Source organism: Seriola dumerili, unplaced genomic scaffold, assembly GCF_002260705.1.
Source record: "Seriola dumerili isolate Sdu_G_001 unplaced genomic scaffold, Sdu_1.0 BDQW01000122.1, whole genome shotgun sequence".
NCBI classification, from domain to species: Eukaryota; Metazoa; Chordata; class Actinopteri; order Carangiformes; family Carangidae; genus Seriola; species Seriola dumerili.
The window spans coordinates 1,440,870-1,452,690 of record NW_019174377.1 but is presented as its reverse complement, the minus strand read 5'-3'; the positions used below and the strand labels follow the sequence as shown (position 1 = coordinate 1,452,690).

General features: G+C 40.1%; 1 protein-coding gene across 1 annotated transcript in view; it reads right to left on the bottom strand.

Annotated features, from left to right (window-relative positions):
• Nucleotides 1-6,727: 6,727 nt before the first annotated feature.
• The window catches only part of rab38 (RAB38, member RAS oncogene family), a 14,428-nt gene continuing 9,334 nt past the window's right edge, over nt 6,728-11,821 (bottom strand). Inside the window, exons 2-3 of the mRNA XM_022748500.1 lie at nt 10,032-10,312; nt 6,728-7,055 (exon numbers count right to left, since the gene is read on the bottom strand). Coding sequence (XP_022604221.1) covers nt 6,900-7,055; nt 10,032-10,312 — 437 coding nt within the window. The 3' untranslated portion in view covers nt 6,728-6,899. The remainder of the gene's footprint in view (nt 7,056-10,031; nt 10,313-11,821) is intronic.

Below are 11,821 nucleotides of genomic sequence, written 5' to 3'. Positions count from 1 at the left end.
CATTAAATCTGCACTCTCATAAATTATTCTGACATTTCCTATCTCCTTTTGAGACGATAGCTGGACATGTTGTATGATAATGTGACACAACACTAGTCCTATTGTTTCTACAGAGGACAATGTGGCATCATCCAGCTAGGGCACACAATTGGTACAAAAAACAACAATTTACAGCAGAATATGGTATAATACATGTAGTGCTGCAAACCCACAGCCCCATTCTTATCATTCTGCACCAAAGTGTGTCACAATTGCTGTCCAAGGTGCTGAACTGGGACTGCCAGGAGTGCAGAGCTGTCCAGGTTGTCACTGTATACCGACAGTGATCTGGGTAGTAAATTCTGTTGAACAAAACTTACATAGAACCTGTGTAACAAAAGAAAAATATCCTTCAGGGTAGATATGAAGATATGATATACTTATTTTTACAGATTTCTGCACTTATTTTTGAGTATTGCCTCTTAAAATACTCCCAGTATGTGCATTGTATTTAATTTTAGTATAATGTCAAACAAGATCTGAACACTTTCAAGTATTTTGCATTTCTGAGATGAATGCACAAAACAAGAGATCCTATATTATTCAGGTCATCACTTGTCTAGATATACTTTTGGTGAGAAACAAATGACCTTGAGTGCTACAACATTTATTTTCTAACATACGTCTTGTTTTGTTTTTGACGGAAGGCTGAGCCTCTCTGAGCAGCTTCTGCTGAAAAGCAATGAAACATCCTTAAAAAAGGTCAACTGTCTGCAAGGGTAACACCTACTGAGCCCCCCGTCTGCCACATTAATCAGAGTGTGTCTTGACTTTTTCTTGCTGTATGATCGACTGTGTTAATCACTGAGCCATATAGACAGACAGTCTGTTCAAATACGAAGCAGACTCTGTCAATCACTGATGATCTATGTGGTAGTATGGATCAGAGACTCGGGATTTTGCCAAGTTTTTAAACCAGGCAGTGATCCAATTGTATACTAAGCTGTCTATGATGAGGTGGTAGAGTTTGTATTTGTTGTTTCAAGCCACAGAATCAAAAGCTGCTGATGCATTTAAGTGTGCATTTCCTCTTTGCGTACATTCCAGCACGTGACTCCTGCTCTGCGCTTGTAATGTGGATTAATAGCAGCCAGTTTAATGCAAAGTCAAAGTCAAACCCTAACATGACCTGAAATGAAACTATACATTGACAATACAATGAACTCTTCAGGGATTTTTCAGTCAGTTATAACAGATGGTGGCATTCATCTCCTTCTTCTTCTTTCATAAAGTGCACTGATAAAACAGGAGGCAGGTCTCGTAGACTTGGAATGGTATTAAGATCTAAGAGGTGTGCTTTTCCAGCAACATTACGATGTTTGTTTCTCTGACAGGGGTTTTAATCAAGTCAAACTTAGACTACACTGCTTGATCTTCTTCATCAGCTCACAACGTTACAAAAACAAGAAATTACAAAATTACAGCTAAATCCAGATGCTACTACAACAAAGCCAGACTTCATCACATGTATAAGGATGACATGGCTACTCAAAAATACCAAAAATAATAAATGCAACACCATTCACCTCTCTCTGCCCTGTTGCAAGAGCTGCACCAAGGGCCTGCCTATACTGTACAGGCTCAGGCCACAATCCAGCATAGGTGCTTGTCAATCAGCTGATAAAGCTGGAGCTGGAAATAGGAAACACCAAAACAAAACAGGATGTAGCAGGTCCATCCACTGACGACCTTCATGCAGTAACATCTCAAGTTAATGATGTCCTGTTCTTTGGCTCATTTGGTGCTTGGTACAGGCACAGACTGGGAGCAGCAGACAGAGAATGAGGCTCAGACAGAGACATAGCTCTCATATTTTTTTAGTGATTTAGACAAAAAGCCCCTGGTGGGCAGTTCTTTGCTCTCTGAACAACCTTTCCATTCAATGACGGGCTGCTCAGGGTATATTATTGTTTTTTGTTTTGTATTTTTTGGCCCAGCTGGCAGCACATTACATTTAACAGCTTTTGTCTCTGGCTTTTACCAGCAGCAAAGTTCATCTGAGGGCAAAAGAGATACACAATAGAAATCATAGTTTTCTGATGATGAACTCCAGTTGTGATCATGTGCATAGTGCCTGTTACATATGAAAGATCTAGATGTTAAATACTCATTCGCGATGACATTTGAATGGCCTCATGAAAAACAAACCAAAACACTCCTTTTACACAACACGCTTGTGACTGCCATCAAATCTAAAAGCACCAACACTGATACTGGTGATTTGGTGTTTATACAAAAATGTATAAACAACATGAAGACTACACATATTGTACCTGCTGCAGTTGTTAACAAATTCTCAAGTGTAATCAATAGTGCATTTGTGCATGTGTGTTTGTGCATGTGTGTTTGTGCATGTGTGTGTGTGTGTGCCCTGGGTCTGGTACTAACACGGATTCTCTCTCCGGCCAAACTGCTTGTGAATGATGAGTCATTCAGTGTACGCCTTTGATATTCCACATAGCACCCCATTTAAAACTCACTGAGTCTTCTGCTGCTGTGAGGTCTTTCTCACAAACACACACACACACACACACACACACACACACACACACACACACACATCATGAGATTAGTGCATGTGTAGACAAACAAACACACTTATCGATCAAAGTTGGAGATGCAGCCGCTATTTTCATTCATCCAGAGTCTCCCCTGGCTGCTGCTATCGATTCTCTTTTACTGTGTGTGTTTAATTCACAGCCAGAGTACGCCTGCCACAGCCTCCACTTCCAACACCTCTCTCAATGTTTATCGACCATATAGTAGCACTACATCTGAGCTCACTGCCTGTATTTTCTCTGTGGCTGTTTTATTGTCACTCTCATAATGTTTTATTGTTTATACTTATGTATCACTGCTGCAAGATGAATATCCTTTATCTCTTAGGGGTGATTTTTCACTTGAGAACAAGCAGCTGAATTTCCAGTGGATGCCCATGTATTTTTGGACCACCAGAGGATTATATGAATCTGTTTCTTCATGCAAAGTTTGTCACAAGAAATCCTTGAAAACTTCATATGAAGGCTATGGCAAACATTTAATACAGTTTACAACACAGTAACCGTGATGGCACTGACAGGTAAGCTGTGTGTGTGCATACTGCACATAAGTGTGTAAATGTCCGTCTGTGGGTGTGTGTGTGAGAAAGAGGGAGAAAGAAATACTTTAAGTCATCCTGAAATCACGTGCAGCTTATTTCCTCCTTATCCTGTATGACTGAGAAGTCTTGTGATTATAGTCCCTTCTTATGGTTCCTCTCTCTCTCTCTCTCTTTCTCTTTGTTTCTCTCTCTCTCTCTCTCCATCCTTTTTCATTCTCTCCCTGTTACATGGGGAAGGAAATCAAGGAGAACTACAAGGACAGTGCCCATAAGTAAAGAGAAACAAAACTATGACTCTCTTGGCAGCTTGTTGCCTTAGAGACCAGCAGAGAGCGAGAGATAAATCTGTGAAATCTTCTGATCATCTGTGTGTGTGTGAGGAGGGTGCCTGTGTGGGTGTACAGAGAAAGCGGGTCGGCTTCTGACACACTGTAGAGGAAAATTCCCACACAACTGTGTGTACAACCTCTCACCCGCTGCCTCTGCCCTGTGTTTTCTCTTAGAAATTGCTGCATCAAAGCTGAAAATCAGATCCAATTATGACAAATTAGAGATTGACACTGTCTTTCTCCAGTGCATGCCTTAACCTCTAAACCAATATCCATCAGAGACTCTGCTAAACAATAGATTGCATCTTTGCCCGTCGGGGTCAAAAAGAAACCGCAGTGTTAAACGAGACACAAATTGTTATCTTTAAAGGGCAATCATTAGAGTTCCTGGCAGGCAGCAGAAAAGAGAGGGCTGGTGGAGGCACAACAAAGATAAAGGTTGGTTAACAGGACAGTGATGTTTGGGTACAGAAAACATGGTGAAATCCTACATTGAGCAAAACTTTTGTTGACTGATGACAAACTAATTCAGAGAAAACAGTGAAGTTCTGAGATGTAGGTTTCCTAGAAGCTACTTTAGTCTGAAATGATCATCAAAATCAAGAAATTATTGATAGGGTATATGGTGACCTTTATTGCCTTTGAAGGTGTGTATTTTCAGCTACAAGAGTGCTCTATAGTGGTATGTAGGTATGAAGGTATGTGTGTGCTGCCTGGCTGCAGTCACATGGCAGGTCAGTGGCAGGTTACTGAGGGAAAAAAAATCTAATTCTTATGCTAGAATCTGAACTTTTCCTGTGAAATCGGATTTTCAGCATATTAGCAGGAGTGACCGGTAACACATATACCGTGAGAAAAATAGCAGAAAAAAATATATGTATAAGAGGAATGCTTTTCTAGAAACCAGAGAGAAAGTAGCATGTTCAGTGCCAGAAGCTATTTTCAAATGCATTTGAATTTGTCATGCTTAGAATAAATCCCTGAATTAAAAATAATGATTTCAGCAACCACTTTCAGAATATAATTCATTATCTCTTCATTGTGTAGATGGTGTAGCTTTGAGCACAAATCAGATGTCTTGTATGTTAACTGATTGTAACAGTCAGGAGAATGATTCATTAATCAACCACATTGTTAGAGGACATCAGGGCCAATACTTATCAACCAAAAAATTACTTTTAGGAATTCAGAGTGAAGTACCACTGTAGGAGTAAAGAGAGTAAGCGGTGTAAATGTTGCTTTTAAGAGCAACGCTCAAGTGATCACATGATTGATCACATGTATAGTATGCTCAGATTAGGAATAGAAACACAGAGCTATAGACTGATCCTACATCTGCTATTTTTTTTTATAGTCCTTACAGTTTATTCAGTCATATGTTGCTCTACAAGAAAAATGAGAAATTAACAATAATGTATTATATTTCTATGTATAAATATAGACATAAATAACGAAATAATAGGACATTGGCAGAATCTGAAACAAAATCCAAAGCAAGACATTCTGCTGTTGGTGGACAACGTATGTCTGAGAAATCATAAGGAGAATGTAGCTACCACACTTAAGCTATTTAAAGCAGTGCCTGCAAACAAAGTCACTTCCAGATTTAATCTTGTTTATTTGCACAAATGCAAAAAAGCAAAAAGAAAAAGTGGTGTTAACGTCCAATGAAATGCTCAAATACAAATAATAGACTTGAACTACTCCATTCTTAATTACACTGCTACAGCTAATGTTTTTTTTTCCATTCATTCATTCTTACATTTAAGAGAATTCTTGAGTCAAAATGTGTTTGATAAATAGTGTTTTTGTTTTTTTTTTGTGAAGTTTGTGAATAGGAGTAAAAGTGAAGGATTTTTTTTATTGAAAAGGAAGATGTCAATTAGATCTGGTGAGACTGAAAGTGATGCTGAAAGGTTGAAATGTAAAGCACTGGTATGTGTACTCACACAGGTGTTTTCACTTATGTAGGCTGATTAGACCTCCTCTCAGGACTGTATGGCTGTGCACAGTTCACTTGTTAGGGAAGAGTTGCCTTTACTGTTATTAGTTACATTAAGAATCTGGTGGTATCATGTAATCCCCAGCATAGCCCCACCCACCTTCAACATGAGGTCTAATCAGTTAGATTGGAAACACCTGATGAAATGATGACATAAAATCACATGCAGGCACACTGTAGAGCTATGCTTTATTCATATGAACATCTTTAAAACTGGATACTTCTTTGGTTCTATAACCTGTCTCATTATTCTGTATATAATATGTACATGTTTGTATATATATCTGTTTTTATGCCATAATTACAAATAGTACAAATATTGAACAGTTGAAAAGAAATTTAATATAAAACCATTTAATTAAAATGGAAAAAAACAGACATTAACTTTGCTTTAACACTGCTTTCTTTAACACACATACAATGTTTGTCAAAGAGGTTTGAATACGTTGTCATGGAAATTAGTTGATTTCTAGGTCAGTGATGAAAGTTATCAAACATATACCTTTAAGTGCACTTATAAATTAAATATATAGTGAATATATCTATTGTAGACATTAAATAAAATGGGTTGTATTAGAAAAGGCACTTTAATTACATCAGTAAAATCTGCTGTACATCACATTATTGGAGCCAGTTGTACATAACAAAGGACAAATAAGGACTGGCCCCAAAGGACAGTGCCATAAAAATGACCATGTAAAATAAAATGAAACCAGTTCTAAAGAAACAATATCATGTAACTGTAGTGTTATCAGGACTGACAATGAATTGCGTTGGATATTTGGAAGAAAACAAGACATACATTTGCTTTTTGCTGACAGGGAGGGGTGAAGAGAAACAAGCAAGAGAGACAAGAGAGAAACTCGGACAGAAAAAAAAGAGAGGGCAAGAGACTGAAAGAAAAGAAGGGACCAAGAAAGAAGGAGAATGAGGAGGCAGAAAGAGAGGCAACTATCATGGTTTGTAAACAGAGATGGACCTTCAGTACAGATATGCTGTAATTTGCTGCAAACTTTCTGTGCACGTGTTCATTACCTGTGTCTCCATGGTAACCAAAGTGGCAGCATAAAGGCTTGAAGTCAGAGGATGACTTCGCCTTTTACACACACACACACACACACACACACACACACACACACACACACACACACACACACACAGCTGCACCCACCTCCTTTTCTCTCTCTGTTTCAGTCCATCTATTCTTTGAGCCAGCTGCCTCACTGTCATCCACACACCCTCACACACACACACACACACACACACACACACACACACACACACCAATCTACCAGAAGAAGACAAGTGTTGGCACCCATACATTCTTCCTCAAAAACAGCCAAAGTAGTTCATTCTCTGTCTCTTGCTCACAGACAAACTCGACTTTGTGTGTAATGAGATACAAAGGACATCCAGCTGTCAGGAGCTGTTACTGGGATCTGAAGCAGGAGGAGCATGTCCCACCTTTGTCCTTCTCTAATTGGGGGGTGATGGTGTCGGAGACTTCTGATTGGAGCATGTCTTTCTCACTGGCAATGATGTGTTTCACCAAGCAGTTGGCTGCTTCATCAATGTTGATGTTTTCCTGAGGAGAGGAAAAAGTAAAAGAACAAAGAAACAAGAAAGAGAGGTGGGAGTATGAAAAGGTGTGGAGGGAAAGAGGAGGAGGAAGCAACAAAAAGAGCAATTATTTATTCATTTTTTATCTTCAGTATGTCCACACATGCAAAATCACTAAGATTAAATCTTAGTGCCTTACATGCTCTTGCATACAAATAATGCCTCCTGACTTTGGACTTGTTAATTTCTCTCTTATGGCAACAAACACCATCAAATACAAATGCTAACAGTACAGTCCAAGCAAAGAGTCACATCCACCATGAATATGCAGATTAAAACCCAAATTGTATTTAATAATTCAGTTTGAACATTTGAATGCTTTCTGTGACAGCTGAGTAGCTGGAGTTGATGTTAACAGGAGAGAATCAAAGTTGTGCCTAGGTAATATAATGTTTTAAATAAACAGTACTAACAAGAGAATTATTTTTGTAAGATAGAAATAAATGCCTGAAGTGTTGCTCATTCTCTTCTGTTCTCTGTACATTGCAGATTAGTTACAACTATACATATTTTTGCACCACTGCACTTGATTTTCCTGTGAATGTTATTTTTGGGTGATGGTATTTTCTATTGTGCCATTACCAAGTTATTCTGAGGAAACTTTGCCTTAATTGGATACAGACAGGGAGCAGGGTGTAGAGAGGGGGAAGACATGCAACAAAGGTCTGGAAAAAGTAATGTTGTGGTTATATTGTATGTGGATGGATGCCCGATTATTACAGGCAATATTATACAGCTACATGATAATCATGGGAAAACTGTCTTAGCTGATTTACAAACCTTCTCTAACCATCAAAATAAAACACAAATACAAAATGTCCATTCTTGACAACACCCAGGGATTTGACAGCATCCATTCGAAAGATTTAGAGCGACTTGGACCAGAGCTGACAGCTGAGTAAACTACAGAAATGACCCTGGGTGAGGTTTACACGAGGAGAGAACGAGCAACAATTATTGACGAGAAAGAAACATGCACGCGTGCGCGCACACATCCACACACACATCCACACACACACATCCACTCATTTCTAATGAGAAGTGTGCTGCAGGAGCAGTAAAGATCTAACAGTGTGCTCAGTAGAATGTGACATGGTGCCGTCTGCAGCGCCCTGAACTCCTCACACACACAAACTCTTCTGTGTGTGCCATGTCGTGGTGTGTCATCCTTACCGTTAGATCTGGAAAAAAAAAAGATTCTTCTGAACCAAAATAAAACAACAACCACAACAAGAACTGCCAGCTTCACTTCTTTCCTCTGCATTCTCATGAATACAAAGTACATCCAACATTGTTTAGGATAAAAGTTTGAAATAATTCTTACATCAGGTGATACACTACAGACTTTAGACCCTAAATCAGCTGAAAAAGAAAGTATATGTTTTCCTGTACAAATATGTTACAAATATGATGAAGCTGAAAGAGGCAGCAGACCTGGGTTGCTGGTATAACTAGAATTTTTCACATACCTGCTCCAATTGTGTGACCATCTATGATTTTTCATGAATGTCACATGGCTGTTTGTGTTGCCTCTAAGTAAAGCCTCTCACTTCCTTTACTGGTTTTCTGCCTCAATTTCAACAGTTTAAATTCTCAATTTATCTTAGCTGCCCTTATCGTTCTTTCACTGCAGCAATTATTGTTGGTCACCACTATTTTCGGCTGCCCCAATCAACTGTTTCTTGGTCTGTTTCTCTGTTTGGTATTCAGAAAAACACCCCAGACTGTCATTTCTGTCTCTTTGAATTCAGATTCAAATTTGAAAAAATTAGAGGATGGTGTTTCTGCCTCGGTGAGGACACAAAACAAAAGTGAGCAAAAGCACACTTTTTATACAGCTCCATATTGGAGAGTATTTCAATTCTGGTCAAATTTGAGTGCAGCTTTTGTGTTGTATATAGATGCATTAAAAGTTTGAATGCATGTGTGCTTGTGTGTGTCTGTGTGCACGTCTTAGTCTATTTTCTTTTCTTGCCAGCCAGCTGTGAGATTCCTGCTCCACATTAGCTGCTATAATCGGGGCTTGTGCTGGTGTGTCAGTGTGTTAGTGTGTAGGTGGGTGAATCCTCAGCTCAACTGAAAGCCACTGCATTTCTGTCTGCGTCAGTGAGCTCTGAATCATACTGTACTGTCACTGTCGTTGATTAAAACTTTTTTACAAGGTTTATTCGTTTTATATCTTAAACTTTTGACATATGTGTTTATCTGTTTGCTTTGCCGCTCTACAAAACACTTGTCCTGTTCAGACTGCAAAAGTTACATGGGTTTGAAACGGACTGAAACACGCATAAACTGGCAACATGGCTCTGTACTATTTTTAATCAACTCCAAGCTTCAGTTCTATATTTAACACATGACATGAGAGTGTCATTTTCTCATCTAACTCTTGACAAGGAAACAAATAATCACATATTCAAAAGGTCGAACTTCTCCTTTAAGATCTGTGCCAGTGAATAGAAAACAGTGGACTGATACATCGTCTCAAAAATTCCTGGACGTTCTGTCTGTATGATGAAGCACCTGACGCCAGAGCAGCTGACCTAGGATAACATGGGAGGAATGTGTGCTGTGAGACAGCTCTGTGGAAATGCAGCAGAGCTCAACGATGGAGGCTTTATTCATATGCAAATACTGAACAGACCAAAAGTCTGTTAAACTCAGCACTTTTAAAGGATTTCTTCACATCCTGAATGTGTCTCTGTGGTGGCATCTCCACAGGGTGATCAGGTGGTGGGTCTTATACAGTCGAGTTTGTAGGGAGTCAGCTGCTTCTCAAGGACATTTGAAAAGGAAGGGCATGCCTGCTGACACAGGGGCTTGAACCTCAGAGCTCCGGTTGAAGGCCGGTCTTTGTATTCACAGCACCCTCCTGCTTGCTATGTTACTGCTTTGTATTTATGAGTGTGAGTGTGCGCGTGTTAATGTATCCCATCTTTCTTACCTTAGCAGACGTCTCGTACCATCCCACAAACCCGTTCTCCTGGCAGAACTGCTCCATCTTTATTCCGTTATTAGTCAGTACATCCCGACCCTGGTCACATTTATTCGCCAAAAGCACAGTGGCCACATGTTTCCCATTGGCAAGTGTAAGTTTGGAATCCAAGTCCTCCTTCCATTTGGTGACGGCCTCAAAGGAGGCAGGCCTTGTGACGTCAAACACGATGAAGGCGCCCATGGCCTCACGGTAGTACACGCGAGTCATGTTGCCAAACCTCTCCTGACCTGGAAGACACACAAAAAAAGATACACGTGCACACAAAAAAATAAAAGCATTATCATTTGGTATCACTGTGAAGGTTTACAACTTTTTAAACTTGTGTTGATGCACGTAGACAAATTCCTCTTTTCATTTTGCTCCCGAACACAGGAGATCACCTGCATTACGCCACGCACAGAAAGATGGAAGTGATGCAGTGTCACTTTAGCAGCAAACAGACATAGACTCTTCAATACGAATCATCTGCCTTACTCATTTTTTACCACACTCCAGTCTGATATGTGCCACCATGTGCACATTCTCTACATACCTCACCTCCTCCATACCTCTACACACTCATTTACATGCATGTTTTTACTGTTGAAAGAGCTGCAGAAAGAGAGTGAGAGAGATAAGATGCAGACACGGATAGAGGCAAGATGGGAGGAGGAGAGAGGTGACTTTGGTGTGTATGTGTGTGCGCCTGCCTGTGAACTTGTCTGCAGAAATTCCTGAGGGTAAAATTAATTCGATAAGCCCTGTTGGAATGTTGTATCCACACTGATTTTCCCATCCATAACTTCTGCTAGAGCACCATCGGTACCAGCGGCACAGTTGCAGAATATAATCAGCTTGTGGCTGACAGACACTTTCGCCTTGTGGGCTCACCCAAAACCTAAGCTGGTTCTTCCAAAAGCAGGTTACATTGTGATGAAGAGGAGTGGAGTTCATTCACGTTACTGTACTGAGGCCAAGAGGAAGATTTTCTATTCACCTGCTCTCTAGCACAGGTGGATCAGAGCTCAGGGTCAGGTGTAGAACACCTGGGAGGATATGTGTCTTGTTCAAGGACATACAGTATCAGAAGGACAGAAACTTGTATTATATTATGATGTATTATAGTAAAGTATTATCATTTAGAGCAGGGGTCCCCAAACTACGGCCCGCGGGCCACATCCGGCCCGCCAAAGCAATTGGAGTGGCCCACTTAACGATCCCAGACAATCCCTCTAAACATCAACCAATTTTTATTAAATTGCATTTGCAATTGCAATTGCATCATAACATCATAACATATCCGCACTTAAAGGTTGGCATTCTAATTAAAATTGACCATAGTTATGAGCTATTTAGAGTTAATAGTGGCTCATCTTCACCTCCTCACACAATGGTATATTCTGACGTGACTTTGATCGTGACCGAGCCAGCGTCAAGCTGCAAAGTTCTGAGGTGGGAATCTGTCATGAAGGTGGTTGTGTCCTGCATAAACTTCATCAGAGCAAACGGACTTAAACACAGGCAGTTCCAAGCCTTTCTCTCCGAGCTAGAATCAGCCCACGGAGATGTGCTTTACCACACTGAAGTCCGCTGGTTAAGCTGGGGCAGAGTTTTGAAGCGTTTTTACGACCTGCTACCCGAAATCAATGCCTTTCTCCTGACAAAGGGAAAAACTGTCCCAGAGCTGATCGACACAGAATGGAAATGGGACCTCGCCTTTATTAACAGATGTGTCAGAAATTTTAAACGGCCTCAAC